Source organism: Myiozetetes cayanensis, unplaced genomic scaffold (genome assembly GCF_022539395.1).
Source record: "Myiozetetes cayanensis isolate MyiCay16 unplaced genomic scaffold, myiCay2020 scf5-8, whole genome shotgun sequence".
Classification (NCBI taxonomy): domain Eukaryota; kingdom Metazoa; phylum Chordata; class Aves; order Passeriformes; family Tyrannidae; genus Myiozetetes; species Myiozetetes cayanensis.
Genome location: NW_026087742.1, coordinates 41,547,765 through 41,568,951, shown reverse-complemented (window position 1 = coordinate 41,568,951; position 21,187 = coordinate 41,547,765). Strand labels below are relative to the sequence as shown.

General features: G+C 42.2%; 1 protein-coding gene across 1 annotated transcript in view; it reads left to right on the top strand.

Annotated features, from left to right (window-relative positions):
* Positions 1 to 1,898: 1,898 nt before the first annotated feature.
* GUCY1A2 (guanylate cyclase 1 soluble subunit alpha 2) overlaps positions 1,899 to 21,187 on the top strand; it is a 154,941-nt gene continuing 135,652 nt past the window's right edge. Inside the window, exons 1-3 of the mRNA XM_050333617.1 lie at positions 1,899 to 2,174; positions 17,115 to 17,176; positions 17,676 to 17,797. Of these exons, the coding sequence (XP_050189574.1) occupies positions 1,914 to 2,174; positions 17,115 to 17,176; positions 17,676 to 17,797 (445 nt within the window). The 5' untranslated portion in view covers positions 1,899 to 1,913. The remainder of the gene's footprint in view (positions 2,175 to 17,114; positions 17,177 to 17,675; positions 17,798 to 21,187) is intronic.

Here is a 21,187-nt window from a genome sequence, read left to right as displayed (position 1 = left end):
CACTCAGACACCGATGAGTATTGTTAATCACTAGAGGAGGAAAGACAGAGGAGGACAACAGATCTGATGTTTCACGTGTGAATTAACTTTACATGTCCGATTTGTGTCCTAGGGCTGCTGAGGGTATCACCAGTACTGCAAAAAGAAAGTCTATGCATCTGAAGCGTACTGTTTCACAAGGTAATAGAAGGTGGTATGGACCACTCTGGCTTTACTATACATCCTTTCAAGCCTCAGGCTTCAAGCGCTAGGAATTAAAAAATTACAGCAAGAGAAAAGATTCATTGCTTCTCTTACTCTCTCTATATTTCTATAGGAAAAAAAAAAAAAAAAAGAATAGGCACTAGGTGAGTCATAAGAAACAGGGATGACAGCCCTGAATGCAATGTCCTGGCAAGGGTTGTTGTGCCCTAGTTAAAAGCAGCATGCTCAGCCATGGACTTGTGCCCCTTCTGAGAGCAGACACTGGCTTAGCCTGCCTAGGGTCATGCTCAAAAGCTCCTTCATGCCAGTGGAAATCTTCCTAGTCTCTTTAGTGACTTCTTGTTTAGGCTGCACTCAGACATTTAAAAGGATAAGGTTGTAAAACATGTCATAATACTGGGAAAAGGCAGAGTAAAAACTATCTTAAAATCATTGCCTTTTAAAATAAGTTTTATTTGAACAAAGGCAAAGTAATGACAAGTTGTCTTCCTTGATGGTAGGACGAACCACTACAGCTGAGATCACATTTTCTTGGAGCATTTTTACTGAGAAGAACTACATGGGGTTATCACTATTGCCATGAAACTCTCCTGTGTCATGAAACAAGTGTCTTTAGATTGACAGCACGGGTAGGGAAAGCTGGGAAGGAGACACCTTGCTTGTCATCCTGGATCCAAGCTCCTCTGCTTTGGGTCCTCTAAACCAGTCCTTTCTCTTCTTGCCAAGACTGTAGCAGACGAATTAATTTAGTTTCTTCTTTTCTGTTTTGGACATGACCCCCAGTGTTAGCAGGAGAAGTGCTTGCACAAAGGTGAGAAGAACTTTTGACTCTGAAAGCTGGTGGCCGGCATCCTGCCTTCCCAGTTTTCGAAACGATTTATTTCCTGAGCTTCAGCTCCACAAATGCCATTCCAAAAGTTCGCTGGCGGTGAGCGGCAGGCAGGGAGCGCGGACCGGCTTCCCCGGCCGCCGGAGCTGCCAGGGAGCTGTCCAGCACCGCGGCGGGACGGGCGGCGGCGGCCGCAACGGGTGGACGCCCGGACCGTCCCCAGCCGCTTACACGGGCACCACCGCTCCCCGCGGGGACACCGACCCGCTTCCCCCTTCCCCTTCGCCCAGCTCCACAGCGCAGGGCGGAGAGCGGATCGCCCTGCCCGCCCTCCTATCAGCTGGTGGCGGTGGGAGCGTGGGCTGCGGCCGGCCCGGCCCTCGGGAGCTGCCGGGGCGGTGCGGGCGGTGCCGGCATCCCCCCGGAGCGGGGCAGCGGGGCCGGCGGCGGCCGCGGCAAGCGGGGCCGGGCGCGACAGGCGGCGAGCGGCGCGGGGGAGGCGGCAGGAGGAGGAGGAGGGGGAAAGGGCTCCAAACAACACGTGATCCCCGCGGAGCAGCGAGGGAGCCGGGGGAGGGGAGAGCGGGGCGGGCGGCCGAGGCAGAGGAGGGCAGCAGGCGCTGCCGCCGCCGCCGCCGCTTTAAAGCCTCCCGGCGCGGCGCGGCGCGGCACCCGCGCTCCCGGCCCGGCCCGGCGCGGCGAAACGCGGAGCGGGCTCTGCTCCGGCCCCGGCACGGCGGCTCCGCCGCTGCCTCTCGCCCGCCCAGGGGCACCCGCGGCCATGCGAGGCGGCCGCCCCCGCGGCTGCCCAGCTCGGCGCTGCCCTGCGCGGCTGCCCGCCGCCCCGCGCTGAGCTCCGCCGCCGCCGCCCCGCGGCACCATGTCCCGCCGCAAGATCTCGTCGGAGTCCTTCAGCTCGCTGGGCTCGGACTGCCCGGAGACGAGCCCCGAGGAGGAGGGCGAGTGTCCCCTGTCCCGCCTCTGCTGGAACGGCAGCCGCAGCCCCCCCGGCCCCGCCGACACCCCCTTCGCCGCCGCCGCCGCCGCCGCGGCCACCGCCGGGGCGCGCCGCGCTCCGCGCCGCCGGCGAGTCAACCTGGACTCGCTGGGCGAGAGCATCCGCCGCCTGACGGCCCCCGCGGTGAGTGCCCCGCGCCCGGACCCGGCCCGTCCGCGACCCGCAGAGCCCCACGGCCGCCCCGCTGGGTCGGGTCCTTGTCGGGAAGGGGGCGGCGGTGCCCGCACCCCCCTCCCAGACGATCCCACCGGGCCGCTGGAGCCCGCTGCCTCTCCGTGCTCGCTTCGGCTGCCGGTTGCCAGCCCCGCAAAACCTGCGGGAGTACAGCAGCCCGGTGCTGGAAATCGGGTCGGGAGTCACGCTTAGGCGCAGCTGCCGCCTTGGTTGGGTTTATCATCTCTGCCGAGTTCCTTTCTAAATGAAATCAATATGGTAAAGTGCTTATCACAGGCCCTAGCAACATTTTTTTTTTTAAATATAAAAAGTTACATCTCTGTGATGCATGGCATGCACATTCTTTCTTCAGCATCGAGGAGATGTGAACTTACTACGTTTGTAGGGCTTCTCCGTGCTAAATAGGGTAAAGCAAAGTTCTGTCTATGTGTTCAGAAATATTTCAGCAACAGATTTCCCTGTGCCTCCTGGATGCGCAGACATTCCTGATGGATCAGTTTCTTTAAAGTGGACTTTTAAATGCATGACTTGACGATTATCTGGATAATACTCTGGATAACTACACCTGTAGTTGAGAGTCTGTGAACCATTGTCAGTGTGCTAAAATAAGGAGTGATTTCGGGTTGATCCTGTAACATATGGTAGTATCCGTTTGTATGACTGAAATCCGTGTCTCGGGAGTTCTGATAGATTAGTGTAAAATAGAAGATTCTTCTACAGCCTTTCTGTTACAATTGCGTTACACTCCTGTACATACCTCTGTGATCATCACTAATATTTCCTCATAAAGTTTTAGCTGCAACTGAATGCTTATTAGGTCTCTGGAACAGTTTAATGTATTAAGGCATAAAATCTTATTTGCAACAAGTAGTCTTAATCTGCAGGACAACTCTATCTGATATTGTGGCATTGGATCATCTTTTTGCATTATTGTTAGCTAGCTTTGGAAACTACTTACGAGTCTCACCACCATCAACTATCAGTTTGTGTTAATTTTAATATACCCTTTTCTGTTTGGTGTTTATTTAACTGGCTGGATAGGAGTAGACAACCTGTTTAATGGGCGAAGTCAGTGCATCACATACCAAATAGTCATCCAGTTTAAGTTAAGAATTTTCTTTCCCATTGATTTTTTCCCCTCTCCACTGGGAATCTGGTCTTGTAATGCTGGTATTAATAGATGATATCTAAGGTGACCTGTCTTGTTTTAGTACAAGAAAAAAGCTATTTAATTTGATAATGATACAATGGTATAATTAGAGCATGTGTTACCCAAAATATTTGAAATATTCTGAAGTAGCTCAGTGCATATTTTTAGATAACCTTAGTATTTGTATTTCTCCAGCTTGCTATAAAAGACAATTACAGTTTTACAGCTTTGGTGAATTGTCAAATATGTTTTCAGAATAAACACATTCTTTGAATTAAGGGATGAGGAAAACTGATAGATCTAATAGTCCTCTTTTCTTCCTGCACCCAGAGTAATTTTGTTTAAGAATGCAAAAAATTTCATCCAACCTGGTTTTGATGTCCCAAACAACAGCTTCCAAGGTTTCTTTGGGATGCAATTATAGCAACCCTTATTGCCAAAAAACTATGTTATTTTAAAATTTTAATGTGATACACATTGCTTAAAATTTCCTTTTTTATCTTGGCATTGTAACTACTGTTTCCCTCCCATCTTACACATTTTGGCACAAATTAATGTTATTAAGTCTAAAAGGTCATGTTGTTATAGTCCTGTTATAAGTCAAGAACCAGGTTCCCCGCCTTTTCATTTTTCACTCAGAGAAACTGCTGTTCAGATGCATTGTTATTTGGTGCATTCTTACCGAGTTCTGGGATACTGAATATATGCCTTCATGCAACAAGTCAAGTTGCCATATGTCTAACACTTTGGATGTGATTATTTTTGCACATCTGCTGGTATAAATCAGGAATGACTTTAATTAGAAATAAAAAACAAACTTTACCTATGAAATTGATGTCAAATGGGACTAATTTCTGTTGTTTGTAAAATTAGAAGGCAAGTTTGAAAGGTGCATTGACAGATGTTCTTTCTAAACAAAAAGCCTTAATTCTTTTTTATCAGTGTAGGTAAACCTTCATTCCATAATACTATAGATATGGGTCTCTGTTAAGCATAAAAACATATTTATGCACATACAAATGTATATACTATATATCTAGCTTGCAAGGTTTAATGTTTTCTTTTTAAACATGAATGCAGCGGTAATTTGTCCCCATCCCAACAGCTGAAGGATGCTACAGGTTCCTGATGTTTGTACTTAACCTTAGTTTTGTGCTTTCCTTCAGCAATGACAAGGGGCGAAATCCTCAGTAAAATATTTGTTTGTGCTTTTCCTGAGGAAAAATTCTCTGTGTGTGTTTAATACTACTGTGCCATGCAGAGAGGTCTCAATGTTGTTTCAATGTGGCAGTAGCAGGAAATATGAGGACCTGCTCTGGGCATGTGGAGAGCCTTGAACAGAGCAAGAGAAAACATGCAAGAGGCAAAAGAGGGCTGGGCACTCAAGAGGAGTGTCTGTGGGGCAGAACAGCAAGAAGGCTGTGCAAGCAGGCTGCATCTTATGAGTGGTAGCACAAAACTGTGTATGAAAATATTAATATCTTCTGTGCAATGCATTCATGAGTTAGTACAGCTGAACTGTAAAAGATTATGTAGAATGAAATGCAGTAATGAAGTATTTGTAAATACAGTAAAATACAATGAAAATAAGTTATTGCATTTTTTATCACTTGAAATCTTGGTCTCAATTTTAGCTGAGTGTGACTTTGCACAAATATCACTTTTTGTGGAATCGTGGGAAAAAAGTGAACCTTGCTGTGTTGCAGCAAGGGGTGAATCCAACCCCTTCTGCTTGCTCCCAGAGAACAACTTCCAGCACTTTCTAGCACACAAGATTTTGCAACTTTCCTCTTAAATTGATTTTTGGAGATTTTTTTTTTCCCCTGCAGTTGTTATACTAAAGGATATAGGGACCTGATCCGCAATTAGCACAGGTTTATTTTATTTTCCTGTGGGTTTGTAAATGTTTCCCAACATACCTGGATGGGTGAAGGATTGATACTGTTCATCTGGAACTTGCTTACCACAAGCACTCTCTTTTTTTGACAGCCAGAACTAGGAGGATGATAGGGCTCACCTCCCACCAAAACAGCTGCGTATTTTGAGGAAAAGTGTGTAGTGATGAGACCTGCGTTCATACCCTGCCATTGGCTGTGCTGGGGAAGGTCCAGGAAACCGGGTGCACAGGGCAGGGAGGCCGAGCAGCAGCAACTCAAGGAGAGGCAGCTTTTTGTCACAGCTGCAATCAGCAAACTGACAGTGCATATATTGGACATCACATCAAGTTTCTGCCCTGCTGCCTCACCAAGTACCAAGTTTGCTGAGTAATCAGGTGCACTGACAACAGGAGGGTCAAGGCTGTGCCAGCAGCTGGGCACAGCCAGGCACTGCAGACCGGTGGGAGGCAGTGGAGTGTGAAGATGATGTTTTGTGGGACCAAACTTGGCTGCTCATTGCAATAAACCCCAGGTGTTGCACACAGCTCCTGTGACTCCTTCAGCTCAAGAGATCGTGGCCAACAATACTCCATGCATATTGCCCCATGTCTGGCTTTGCCCTCTCACAGCCTTTCCTTCCTGTGATGTCCCCACAAAGCTGAGCTCATAATTGTGAAGGCAGCTCCTATTCATTCTAAGGTCTTCCTAAATCATGTTTCTGACTGAGCACAGGTGTCCTCTGTCCTCCTGCATCTGAACCACTGTCAAAGGGTCTTTGGTTATGCACTCGGATCAGGAAAATCTGGAGGTAGATCCAGCTGCTGTCCAAACACAGTTGCCCTTGTTACTGGGCTGGTTCAGTTTATTGGAGATAAATAATAAAATGTTGGGATCCTAATAGGAACATTGATTTAAGACCTTGTTTTTAAGAAATAACTCAGTAATTATATGTATATCACCAGCAAATGTAATGATACATTTTACTTTTGATTCCATCTTTGTTACTGTGTTTCATTTTAAAGGATGAATTTTACACCCACAATGACACAAATTTTGATTAATTATAACTGAAAAAGATGATACTATATGTTATTCATTATCAAAATGATTTTTTTTCTGCCCTTAAGAACTCTGTTATATGGGAATGGTATCCTGGCACCAGTTGACATAGCTCGATTCTTTAGAAATGGCATTTAGTATCTTACTGAATTCCAGTTCCTTGCAGCAATTTTCACATTTGCTCCAGTTTTATCTTGACTTGTATCCAATACCAGGCTGAAAATAGAAACAAAATCAGAAAAACGTAATTTGTCACTGATTTGAAAAGTCAAATACTCTGCTTGGATCTAAGAGTCATGGACTATCCTAAAGGAGCTGGGAGTGACTGGCTATTCATTTAGAGGAGACTGTGTACCCCCAAGCACTGTACTGATCTTTCTGGAATGAGAATTACAGCATGACACAGCTTTAAACTGACTAACATTTACGTTTGATTTTATTTTCTGAATGGTCTATGTAATGCATCTCTTGAACTATGAACATTATTAAGTGAAAATCATTTCTGTTACACTTTTCTGTTCATCTAGAATTATTCCTGCTATTCTTTAAAGGTCCAGTTGAAGACATATTAAAGTAAGAATGTTTTTTTCCTATATAATTTGGGAAGCTGCTACTGGCTGCTGCCAAATAGTTGGAATTTAAGAATTGTTGTTTTTTTTTTAAATAGCCTTCCTCCTGACAGTGGGAGAAAAGTGAACCTAAAGGCAGTCATTTACGTTACTGTGTAGGCTGTTACTTATGTCACAGTAACTTCAAATTGCTTAATGGCAAGTGAATCCGCCAGTGAGTGGAGGTGGGGTTTTGGCAGAGAAGTTACAATATAGCAGCTTATATCTAACCTGGCTCCATAATAAACCTCTACCTATTAGTCTCAAGGAATGCTATTCCTTTTAGAAGCTATAACAAGTTGCTGCCACTAGAAGGAGAGATAGCAAATTGATTTTTGCATAAGATTTTTGAGAAAAATTTGCATGAGTATTCTGAGCTCCTTATGACTCACAGTAACCCACCAGGTATAGATAAGCTCTGCTGTTGTAGAAATGACTTCCACCTAACTTTATGAATGAAATAAGGTAATGCCAAATGATATCCATATCAGTGGTGTGATGAGCTTATTCACCTGATAGGCCAGGCTGGCTGAGCTTCATGAATAACATCCTTCTAAAGAACGTGGTTGTGAAGCATGAAAGTGGTTAAGAAAGGCACATCCCATGAGAAACTTTCAATTCCAGCAGGCAAACAGGATGATTTCTTTTTTTTAAAAGCATAATAAAATCAGACTTTTGCTGAGTGTCTTTCAACTTAACAGAGAGTAAATTCATTTATAGGCAAGGTCACATGAGTAGTCAATAGTCAGTTAATCTGTTACTTCATAGCATGGAATAGAATTGTGGTGTCTTAAACAGGAACATTCTGGAAAACTTTCATCAATATGAGGATCATAGTGGGTTTTGTTTGTTTGTCTTGTTCAGTAGTCCAGCATCTCATGCAAGGAAAACTCAGCCTTGGCAAATAAAATATTAAAAAAAAAAATTAGCTGCACCAGAAGGCCTTCAGCATTGAAGCATGGCAGTGTTGACCTAGAGGTCATTTTATTGAGGGTGAATTTGAATATTTGACATCTAGGGCTTAGATTGATCATAGCAATATTGGATTTCTTAATGTTTGTGCAGTTCCAGGCTGAAATCTTAACTTCTCTACAGTGCTTGGGAAAAAAACATGTCCCAGTAACATTCATACATTACAGACATCTTTGCTGCTTGGAAGCTGTGAGCATATCCCTGCAGGGGAACAGGTTTGCCCACAGACAGAAGTGACCCGCTGGCTGACAACCCAGAGTGTGGCAGCACCAGTGTTAATCCTACAAAATTGAACTAAATTGTTTTGAACTTCTCTACCTGTCCCCTGGCCAAAATGTCCACGTGCAGGTAGAGAAAGACATAAAGTAGATGAGAATGTCATGATCATTAATATATGCCCCTCAAAAAGAAATGTGCTGTCATGGCTACATCAAAATGAGGGTGAATGTCCTTCATTTGAAATTGTGTGAGCAGAGCCAGTTACCACCTCGCAGTGGTTGGGTGTACTCTGGTAAACTGTGATGTTAACACAGAGGAAAGCCCTCTCTTTCCTTCTACCTCTTGTGCTAATACTAAAGGCTGCTATAAAGTGCTTTGAGTAAAAGAAATTGTACCATCTCATATCCAGATTCTTTCTAGATGTGTCTGTTTGCTAATTCTCAGACTGAGTTTTAAAATTAAGCCAAAAATTCTTTGGATTGTCCATAGGTTTCGAAGGGATAAATACCTTTGCAGATCTGCATATGAAATTAGGTCCGGTTATACTGAGGAAATTGGTTCTTTCTCTCTCTCAGCAGAAGAAATTCCTTGAGAAGGACTGACATGTAAAGCCTTTCATTTCCTATCAATATGCTGGAGTAGCAGTGATTATTATACAGCATACACTATTATGTAGTAGATGTTTGCTGCATTAAAAGATGAACAGGTAGTATTAGTGGTAGATCATCTGTTTTATTCTTACCTACTGAACACATTCTCTCTGCATCACAGAACAGGTCTTCTATCCATTTCAGACATGGCGGAAATTCAAAGATGAACAAAGTGATCCCAGACGGTGTTATAAGGGAAAGCACCCTGAGATATTTATCTTTCACTGTCAAGGAGTTAGACTAGATGATCTAATAGGCAATTTCCATCTGTAATGTCTGTGATTCTTCTAGTTGAAAGGCAGCTGGGGATGCAGAAGTTATAATTTCTAATTATTATTTAGCTCTGCTTTATTTCTTCACAGTGTTTGCGTTGTTGCTATGAAATAGTATTGGGTAAAATTATTAGTCTCAATGTTATTTATTAAATTAAGGGCATTTTCTCTAATGTGCACAAGTATTTCTCTGTGAAGAGTATCCCTGTTTGCATGAACTGAGGAGCGGAATAGTCTCAGGTTAATCTGACAGTGGTACTGAGCTCAGACACTTCATCCTCACCTGGTCCCATCTGGATCATTTTGGGCTGTTGCAGGGCAGCTTCTTTTGCCTCCAGTTGTCAGTCATCCTGCCCTGTATCCCCAAAGAGTCCCTTCCTGGGGATTCTGCATCATGCTCTCTTGATACCAGAACTGGTGCTAGTCATGGAGGTCTGCAAGGAGTTGATGCTTTTATCCGAAGTACAAACATGAGGAATTGGGAAGCTGGTGTTCATGAAGAAAAAATATATTTTTAGCTCATATAGTTGCAGAGAAAAAATAAGTGCACCCTAGGTGTTCAGAAGCCAGAGAGCAAAGGTATATTTTTTCTGATTGTATTATCAAAACCACTAAAATTAAATCCCCAAAGATTATTTATTTTTTAAATTTTCAGATGATTGCTCATGTCGAGACTCTGCTTTCCATTTCTGATTTCTGTCTGTTCCCTTTGATTCCATTCTTCACTTACTGGGAGTGGGAAAGGGAGGAATCCTGGCCATGCAGGACCTGCTAGGATGCCTTCCTCCGTTCTGCATCATCAGAAAATTGTTGGATGCCAAAGGAGCCTTCCTTTTCTTTTTGCATTCTGCTTTTCCCTAGCTACGTCAATTTCAATGCTTATATCTCCACTCCTGGCACTTGGGAATGTTGATAAGTGTTTGTTTTCAGCTGGAGCCTTGATTATTTGTTTAAAACCACTTTAATTCAATATTTTGGTGATCAGAAGGACAGGCAGAGAACAGTTTCTCACTGCTTACATGATCATGGGATAAATATTAAAAAAACCCATTCTAAAAATTATTGTTTTGCCATTTATCTTCTTTTGGATGGGCCAGATGCACACCTGCTCATGTGTGCTTAGAGATCTGTAATCACCTATGCACAAAGGCTTGACTAAAATTGTATTTGAAATATGAAAAAAAAAAGTTTTTCATTAATGAATGATCACCAGCAGTGGAACCAGCAAATGAAGTATTACGCATCTGCTGAGTTTGTGATTGAACACTTCAAATTCAAAGCATTTAAAACTTTCAGCTTCAAAGTGCTGATTTGGCTGGGATCCATGGTATCCTGTCTTTACTGTTTGCAGAGGTACAGATTCCCCTAGGAAGGACTTTGCAACTCCCCAGGGCACAATAATCTGGAGGAACCTCCTGACCTGACTTGAAGAAATTCTGATAGAAACAAAGTGATTTCTAACTGAGCCTGTTATGCTCTTCAGTGCTTCAACTTGCATGTTTCAAGTTTTAAGCACTCAGGTTTTTAACAGTATGATTGCTGAAGCTCTTCTGATGCTCAACTAGGAGCCATTTAGCTTTTACAAGGGAAAATGTTAGGGTTAAGGAGGAACTGTCTGTGTACCGGCCTGCTCTCTTGGTTCTGGACCTCTCTGTTCCATTCTTCCCTGATACTGTCTAGGTATTCTTAGGATGCAGAAGGGATGGGATGGAGAATTTGAAGCTGCATTTATGTAAATTTAGGCTGAGTCATCTGGGATACTGTGTGCAGTTCTGTCACCTCAGGGTGGGGTTTGTCTGTCCTCACTTAAACATTAAAAGATGTCAAACTCTAAAGCAATCACTCAATGCCTTTTCTAGACAAAAGAAAGAAATGGGTATTTATAAAGACTGAGTCCTCAGGCGTGTATTAGATGCCAGCTGTAGGATGAAATGAATCACTTTGGGTGCCTACAGTTGGGCAGATGAGCCCTACCATTTATTTCTGAAGGTGTTGCAATCAAATGAAAGACATTTCACAGGCAACAGAAAATGGCTAGGGAATAGGCTGAAGTCTCTGTCCTCTGAGAAGATTGGAAAGCTTATGTTTGATTGCCTTAGGAAAGACATTTATAGCAAGGGATGCAATTAAAGTGGAAGTTCTTTTCCTTTGTCTGCAAAACTGAGGCAATGAAGCTGCAAGAAGGGAAAATTGAACTAAGAAAAAGAAAAAAAAAATGTACACAATGTTTAAAGTCTGTTTTCAGAGGAAGTTGTCTGAGTTAAAAAAAAAAAAATTTAGGAATATTTCAAGTTCATTTAGACAAATATCTTCATTAATATTTTTTCCAGTTATTCACAGAAGTGTTTTTGAGGAGTTATTACTCCTCTGTCTTCAGGACTTGAACTGGTCTTGCACTACTGGAAAGCAAGGTGAGATCTAGAAAGAAGTGCAGATTTTTTAGGAGTGCATCTTGTGAACTGTGGCAGCCGGTGGCATGACAGCGGCTGTCATGGCAGGGCTGCCACTGTCAGGATTGCTGCCTGACGGTGTCAACAGCTGTGTGCTCTGGTCATAGCACCAAGGTGACAGATGGAAGAGCTGTAATAGATAGTAAGCAGGCTATGTACATTAGGGAGGATGGACAGGTCTTTCCAGACACCCTGCAGAGCCAAGAAACTGGCCTCCATGCTGAAAGAAAGGAGAGAAAAACAGAGATAACCTTTGAGAGTCAAAGGTGGAAACTCCCAAGGTGGAGGAGATTGGAGGTTTGTTACTTCTGACAACACTACTAGGGCCCCTTTTCCACCTGTGATTTCAGCAATTACAGAGAAGGTAAAATGCCCTAGGAAAAGGTGGAAGAGATGACCTGCCTTGGGATGAGGCAAATGAGCAGAGCCTCAACTCTTAGAGGCTTCAAGAAAAGGAGGGTGGTAGGTATCAGAAGCACTCATCTGCCAGCCTGCCTTTCTGTCTCAGGTTTGCTGCTTGCCAAGAGCTCACACATACGTGTTGCAAAGAGGCTGCCAAAGCTTGTTTGTCTCCTGGACTATGACTCCTGCTGCTCATCCGTGTGGGCACCAATGATAGAGCCAGGGGAAACCTGGAGAGTATCAGGAGTGACTACATGGCTTGGAATGCAAGGGCAAAGGGTGTGAGTGCCCAGGTGGTGTCTCCTTGATCTTGCTAGTGAGGGGGGTAAGGCTCTGGTTGTAGCACATACATCTAGTAAGGTAGTCTGTAGCTCTGTTGGTGGTGTTGCTGGCAGGGCAGGGCTTTGATCTCCATGGACATGGGACATGCGCTGAGGAGCAAGGACTGCTGAGCAAGAATGGCATTCATCTGACAAAGTGAGGCCAGGTCTCTTTTCACTGGCTGTACAACCTTGGGAAGGGGTTTTTAAGTTATGTTTATTGTGGAAGAGTGTTCATTCTCTGAAGAGTGAGCAAAAAGATGGAAGAGGTTCTTGTGCTCACCTCACTGGGATCCCATCTCAAGTACCTGTGCCCAAACACAGGCAGCATGGGGAGCAAAAAGGTGGCATTAGACATCCCCGTGCTGCCACTGCGCTTGGACCTCCTGTGGGATTTCACACACCCTTGTGTGTAAGGGCTCTCAGGATGAGAGCTCTGCAGGAGATAGACACAGGCTCTTCAGAAAGGCTGGACTGAGAAGCTGAGGAGCAGGATCTGCACTCTGTGTAAAGAGGTGACAGCAGTGAGTGGGCACTTCTCTTTGAACAGAGCAAGGTGGCCCAGAGAATGAGAGTCAGGAGCAGAAGACAGATGAGCAGGTTTGGTGCTACGTCTGCTGCACACTGTCAGGTCAAGAAGTGAAAGCAGAGGAAACCTTTAGACAGCTAGATGAAATTTTGAAATGGTAAGCTTTGTTATTTATGGGGGACTTGAACCCACTCAAAATCCATTACAAGAGGAATAGGTCTGAGCACAAGCAATGCAGGAGATTTTTGGAGTGTGCTGAGGATAGTTTCTTAATGTAGGTGATCAATGAGCTGACAAGGTAGGAATACTCTGCTGGAGCTTTTACTCACAAATGAGGAATAACTGGTTGAAGGTCTAAAGGCTGAAGCATCCCTAGAGAAAGTGATCCTGATATGCTGGAGTTCAAAACACTGAGAGGGGTAGGAAAGACAAATAAGTGGACTCATACTTCAGGAGAGTAGATTTTGGCTTCTTCATAGATCATTTTGGCAGGCTCCAATGGGAAACTCGCCTATAGGGTAAATAGGTACAAGAAGCTGGTTGAGATTCACTCTTCTCAAGCACCAGAACAGTTAATTTGTTCAAATGCAGAAAAATATATCAACAGAAGTTGGAAGCAGTCACAGGATATTGAGCCCTCGAGGGATATTGAAGCATTACCTAAACCTGCAGGGATAGAAATAGGAAAGACTCCAAGTCTCCCTCACTCCAGTCACGGGAGACACTTGATGACTAGAAAAAGGCAAATATTGTACCCAGCATCCAGAAGGACAAGGAAGATGCTAGGGAACTACGGACCAATCAGCCTCAATGCACGGGGAGATTATGGAGGAAGTCCTTTTGGAAGTCTTTTCTTAGCACAAAAAAGGACAATAAGGTGGTGATTTGGAACAGCCAAATTTATACCCTTTACCAAGGATGGATTGTATCTGACCAACCTGACTGAGTTCTGTAATGAGATGACTGGCTCAGTGATGAAGGGATATTGTCTACCTTAATTGTAGGAAAGTCTTTGACATGTTGTCCTGTACTGTCATTAGAGCCAAACTGGTGAGAAACAGACTGCTTAAGCAGATGGTAAGGTACATGGAATATTGACTGGATCTTAGGGCTCAAAAGGTGGCCATTAGAGTCACAAAGTCAAATTAGCAACTAGTTAATGCTGCATACCCTCCAGGGATTGCTATCGAGGCCAGCAGAAGATTACCAGGATGTCAGGGATGGAGCATGGGACGTCTGAGGAGAGGCTAGGGAAGCTGCATCTCTTCAGCTTTTCAGAAGAGATAGCTTTGGGGGTATCTTGTTGCAGTCTACAGTTGACTCTTCAGGGTTTCCATGGATGCAAAATGGAAGAAGGATGAGAGGTAGGAAAGCTGGAAGATCAGCTTCTTAATTCAAATCGGAATTAAGAAAAAAAAATTGAAATGTCATGAGGGTGTTCAGACACTGGCACAGGCTTCCTAGAGAGGTTGTGGGATTGCTATCCTTGGAGACACTCAAAACTTGTCTGGAGAATGACCTGAGCAATCAGCTGTAACTCAAATTACTTTGAGCAGGAGGTTGGACTAGAAGACCTACAGAGGTTTCTTCAAACCTGTATGAATCATTATTTCAGTTTTGTTTTACAGTTTATTCTGACACATTAGGGTTAGCCATGGCCTGATATCTGAATTCAGAATTAGTTTTGGGAAGCCCTGTGGTCTCTGCCACGCAAGAGGCCTGTCTGAGTATCTTCAGTGTTGCCTTCTACCTTATATATTGTCATTCCATATGGAGTTTGGATGTGATTTGGTATGACAATCCTTGAATTAATTTACAGTTAATAATAGCAATAATTTGCCTCTGATTTGCCCTTAGAAACATGAACTGATGTGACTATTACTTTTGTAATGCATACCAAATATTAGTAAATCATTCTAATCAAAAGGAATTGTTGACATTTGATTGTTTAAGTATCAGTCACTGGTTTATATTTACACTAAATCTTTCATTTTAAGTGGCCATGAAGCTTTAAAACCTCTCCAGTAAATAATTGTCACTGGGTACCTGAATGGCACAGACTTACATTGCAGTGGAGGAGGTGTGTGGTTAAAAGCTGTCTCTTACTTTCCTGAGTGGCAGAACTATGCTTCTTGGAGAGGTGATGTGTGTCATGCTTCCAGGAGAAGGTTCAGCTATATTGCCTCCATCCAGTCTTGGTGCTGGATACAGAAAAAATGTGGAAATTTTCTCCTGCTCATTCTCTCTCCTGTGGGCAATGCATTGTCAGTAATGGAAGAAGTAATACACCAAACTGCTCTGGTAAGCAGCTGTAAGCAGGTGTCTTATCTCCTCGCTGGTTTGTTTAGCCATGGCCCTGGTTACAGAATTACATCTACAGCAAAATGACATTCACCAGTGATGAAAAATGGCAAACTGAAAAGGTGAGGATAGTGGCTTTTTAACTGTGCATAGCAACATGCCATAATCATTTATGGCAGAGACAAAAAAAGATTTGTGACTCCTTGGATAAGTTTTCATACTGGCTCTGAGCATATTACATAAAGCTCTGTTTATGACCAATGTTTTAATATTAAATCCTATTTTTGTCTGTACTTAATTTCCAAGATTTGATAGGAGTTGCCAGTAAAAAGTGGTGTGAGTTCCTGGGATTGTATGAAATTTTCAGACAACAGCTAGGCAGTCAATTTAGCTTTCAGAAGAGAAAGTTAACATGGACTAGGAGATTGCTTGTATGGTCAAATCCTGAGATACTCAAAGCCATTTTTTCCTGGGTAAGGAGTGCAGCATCTGTGTGTCAGGCATGAGAAAGGCAAAAACAATCCATTGCTCAGGTGTTGTAAGCTGTAAACTTCCTGAGAAAACAAAAAACTGTTTTCCTTCCTCTGTGCTGTCATACCAAGCATTGCTGCTTTCCATATTGCCTTCCATATTGCTGTAAAATCACTTCAGCAGAACCAGAAGGGAGATTTAATTTAGCAATCAAACATTTCTATTATTCCCTATTTCATGTCAGAGGAGTCGATGGTGGAGTTCTAATGTTTTGTGTGTAGGGAGTGGGGCTGAGGGAAATACTGTATGGAGATGGGAGATGGCAGCTCTCTGGACTTCTTTGCTTAAAGCTATTTTGATTTGCTTTGTTGCTGGTGTGGGAAAATACATATTTTCTCTGTGTGAAGAGTGGATTTTTCTGTGCTGAGCACAAGAAAGCTTCTGAATCACTGTGAGAACATGCCATGAAATACATGTGTAGCCCATTAGACCTAAGGACTTCAGTACCTGTTGGACCACTGAGAAGGGGCTGTTTTTCTTGATGTATGATGGTTTCATTCCTGTGGTGCTTCCATTGTGTTTTACAAGAGAACATGTAACTTTAAAGCCTTTTGGCACAGGTAACTGAGCTCCCACAGAGAAGTAAAGTAATTATCTGAAACAGAGTTAACAAGAAAAACCTCTTTCAAGTTTTGCATCTATTTTGAGCTTATTTTTGTTCATAGAATCATAGAATAGCTTGGGTTGGAAGGGACCTTTAAAGGTCATCTAGTCCAGCCTCCCTGGAAGGAGCAGGGACATCTTCAGATAGATCAGGTTCCTCAGAGCCCCATCCAACTTGACCTTGAATGTTTCCAGGATGGGTCACCTACCACCTCTCTGATCTGTCATGAATTAATACAAAATAATAATACCCTCGGCAACAGTAGTAATTCAGAAAATAAACTTATATATGCACCTAAGTATTTTTGGGAACACTGTAGTTGTATTAATAATGCAAATAAAAACATAAATACATAATGCTCATATGTAGTTTGGTGAACATCTATTAAAATGAAATAGCATAGAAATGCTTGAAGCATGTCATGATTTTCTTTTGATGAACTTGACTTTCCTGATAATTTGAAAGATGACTAAAGAGTCATAGCTTGTCAGGAAAGTAAGCCAAAATAAATTGCATCTTTTAATATTCTTTATTATAAAATGCCCCAGGGAGCATATAGAGTTTAAAAACTCAATGTCTTTTCCTGGTGATACTTTCATCACAAAATAATAACATTTTCTTGCAGACTATTTCAAATTATTTTCAATTAGTGAGATAATTGGTTGGTGATAGTTTTTGAGAGATGACAGTGAAGTGGTTCCTTTGTTATGTGCAACTAGTCATAAGCAGTATTAATTATGTCACATTGTAAAATTCATTCCTGTTTAAATGAAGTAACATACAAGGAATGTATAATAATATTTCATATCCATTGTTGTGTTGGGTGTATGGCAGGTAGAAGATGAAGAGGAGTAAAACTAGGGAAAAATAGTGTGTTAAAAGATCTGTTAATTTAACTGTGCTATACTCCCTAATCTCACAATACTTTAAATTATTCTTCCCTAGCCTCAGACTATTCGGCAAACTCTTCAAAAGACACTGCAGTATTTTGAGCATCAAGTTATTGGGTAAGTGCTAATGTGAGATAGTAAAAAGTGCATGGTAACATTTGCTCTGTGCCTCCCAAATCACAGCCTTGCATGATAAGCTTTTTAATTTTATTTTTTTCTCTCAAATTCTTAGAGGTGCTTTGAAGTAGCAATACATACTCTGGACATTAATGGTAAACAGCTGTTTGGACCTGCTTCTGTACAATCCCATCAGAAGGTGACTGCTTAATGAACTGTAATGTTTCTTATACAAGGAGAATAGGCAATCTTCTTCAATCATAGAATAATAGAATACCAGATTGGAAAGGGACCTTAAGGATCATCTAGTCCAACCTTTCTTGGTAAAAGCATTGTCTAGACAAGATAGCCCAGCCCTCTGTCCAGCTGAATCTTAAAAGTATCCATCATCAAGAGGTTTTAATCCTTTGTCACCACTCCTGAAAGACATTTGTTGACTTTGCATTTGTATAAGGAGATGCTATAACTTTATTACTTTTTAATTTTTTTTTTTCTGTAGCTACAGGGATGCAGAGAAGAATTTTCACAATATATCAAACAGATGCTCCTATACAGACTGCTCTGGCAATGAAGAAACTGAGGATGTCTCAGGAATTCTTCAGTGTACGGCTAATGTACTTGGTATGTATTTTTTCAAGGGAATTTGTTTCCTTTCATTGAAAGGAAGGTTTACTGACTGTATAGCAATGAAAAAAGAAATTTTTTTGTCTGGCAAAGGAAATTTAGGATGTGGGCACTTACATACCAGTGCACTGTTGCTACATTTTCTCCTTTTCCACATACATTTTGAGCCTTTGTGACAATCCAGACTGGTTTTCAGTGGAGTCAGTGAAGGTGTATTGTGCAATACCTAATGATTAGAGAAGTTTCAAAGGCTTTCAGTGCAAATAGCCTTGGAATTATCTTACGTGTTTTTATAGGAGCTCTGCAGAACAACAGATACTTTTATCATCCGTGGACCTGGGGGAGAGAGGGCCTGAGAAACACAGAGCAGGATGTACCTGAGACATAAAACATTCTGTAATCTTAGAGAGATTTTCGTCAGCAAGAAGCACAACACTGAACTCTGGCCATGTATGATAATTTAAGATATAATTTAACTTCCATGTCAGGGAACATGGTGAGGAGATACTCTGCTCACATTCTGGTCTGGGCCCTTGTATCCTGCTGACTTAAAATCCATTTGGAGGTATATACATGACATATCTGTCTATTCTATCACAAACTGTTAAACAGACTTGGTACGCTCTGTGAAACAGCAAATGTTCTAGCTGACTGTTTCACTGGTATTCAATATTCTTTTTTTTTTTTTTTTAATCAGGTGCCTTATTCTGCAAAATGCTAGATGCTGTCTGGGATGTTATGTGTGCCTGTAACTGCTGTTTGGAAGAGATGGTACTTGGCATTTTGCATGTTTGGTCATGGAGAGAATTTAGAGCAAATTAAATTGTAAATGTGTCCAGGGTTAATTGCCTTTTTAATTTTAAAATAATGGAATGTTAATTCTCCAAAACAAATGTTATGAGTGATAAGGTGGAACTCCTGGAAAGCAGAGGGTTTTCATGTTATCAGGTGCATATTATAAGAAACAAAACTAGACATTCAGTACTTATTTTATTATGACACAATGTACATGTTCTAAGAAACAGCTATGAATACTTTTTCAGCTTTATAACACTTTAAAATCAATATATTAATCCTAGTACCTTAGCATGGCTGAGTAACATGCAATGTGTTTCTTCAGTGGTGTCTTCATAGTGCATGTGCATTAGGGGCATATCGGATTTTTGGGATCAAAGTGTAGGGATAACGTCTAGGCATTACTGACTTGGGAATTATTAAATATGACTTCGTTGAAAATTTATTTGAAGACACTTATTCTTGGAAAAGCTCACCTCTTGAAGAATGAATTTTAGTTTTTAGCAAAAAAAAATTAATTGTGGGCAAAACACTGAGATAATTTAAAAGCAATACTTCACCCTGTCTACGACAGGAACATAAGGGAATGAGCAGTAAAACCAGCTTTTTTAATTGTAGCTCCTATCATAACAGGTAAATAATTAATAGAGGCTGTGTAATTAATTCTCACATATGCATTTATTTTTCTGGTTGAATCAGGTTTGGTGAGAGCTGCCTCTCTGAAAGAAGGATGTAACCACTGGGGTGTGTACCTAGAGCAATTGGCATTGCTGAGGCAGGAGGCAAGCATGAATCTGGCTGTGATGAGTACTAGAAAAACTGTTGAACCAAATCTGGCTCTTAGTTTCTTTATATGAGCGGTAAGAAGCACTTTCTGTCTAGGGCTGGAAGAAAGTGTTTTCATAAAGATGCTTGGAAGCAACTTCTGCTCTCTGACCTTAGATAATGCCAACATGACTCACCCCTCCTGACTCTCTAACCACCTCTGAAACAGTCATTTGGCATTCCTTATTCATCAGAAGACTGCAAGTGCTGAGGTCATTAGTCAGCTTGGAAGACTGTGAGCTGATGCTTCACACTGTGGTCCTGGTGCTTACACTGCTTACAGGAAAGTACTGACTGCAAGCTGTACACTCAGCTCGGTGCATGTGATTTATCATGTATGAATACTGCAATTTTCCTCTTGTCAAGTCATGACTAAAGTGTGTCACCGTCTTCCTGCAGTGGAAGGATTCTCCTTGTCTCCTTGCTGAGTTGCTCCTGCTACAAGTCTAGACATCAATAGGACTCTTCCTGCTTTAATCCTCTGTAATTAAAGGGAGCCACGTCCATCACGTTCACATACTGTGAACCATGCCTGACACCAGATCAATCACAGCCTTCCTTTATGATGACAGCTTTGGAGGCTGGAATATTTAATTTAACTTTTTATCCTTTCAAAAATAGTCCAGAGAGCTTTATGAAGGACTCTGGTCTCTTTAATTGGTGCATGCACAGTTTTAGAGTGTCCTTCATAAGCATATAGACACATCGAATCATAGTATCCTTTAGATTGAAAAAGACCTTTAAGGTCATCAAATGCAGCTGTTAACCCAGCACTGACAAGTCTACCACTAAACCATGTCCCTGAGTGCCACATCTACATGTCTTTTAAGTACTTCCAGGGATGGTGATTCAGCTGCTTCTCTGGGCAGCCTGTTGCAGTGCTTGACAACCCTTTCCATGAATAAAGTTGTCCTAATATCCAATCTAAACCTCCCCTGGTGCTTGAGACCATTTCCTCTTGTCCTGTAACTTGTAACTTGGAGAGCAGACCAACCCCCAGCTGGCTACAACCTCCTTTCAGGTGAGTTGTAGAAAGTGATAAGGTCACCCCTGAGCCTTCTGTTCTGCAGGCTAAACAACCCCAACTCCCTCAGCCGCTTCTCATCAGACTTGTGCTCCAGACCCTTCCTCAGCTTCATTGCCCTTCTCTGCATATGCTCCAGCACCTCAATGTCTTTCTTGTAGCGAGGGCCCCCAAACTGAACACAGGATTTGAAGTGTGGCCTCACTTGTGCCAAGTACTGACCATCACTGCCCCGGTCCTATCGTCCAAGGGAAAATCAATTGACAATACACTGGAAGCTGGTAAACAGAGAAAAGAACTCTAAGCTTCTAAAGGGATCCTTTAGAAAGTTTCTAGTTGGAAAATAAAGTATTTCAAACAATATGCGCTGGTGTATTCTGTCATGTTGACACAGATAATGCTTTTAGCTGGCTAGCCAAACTGTGTTCAAGGCAGATTGATAGTGTTAGTTTGAACTTATTTTAGAAACAATGATAAGAAAAAGATTCCTATGATGAAGTATGTTATGTGGATGACTACCACATTTCTTTATTAGGTGACTCTAAATTTATACTGAGGTGTGTTAGAGAGAAAAATGGTGTCTAAAGAGATTTCTCATTTGACCTTGGGCAAGTTTTTATTCTTTCTATGCCTCAATTTACCATCTGTATAATGGAGATAACAGGATTTTTTTTAATCCTTTAAACTATATGTCAGTGCTATTCAGATTTTAACCTTCTAGAAGTAAAGACATGTTCATACCA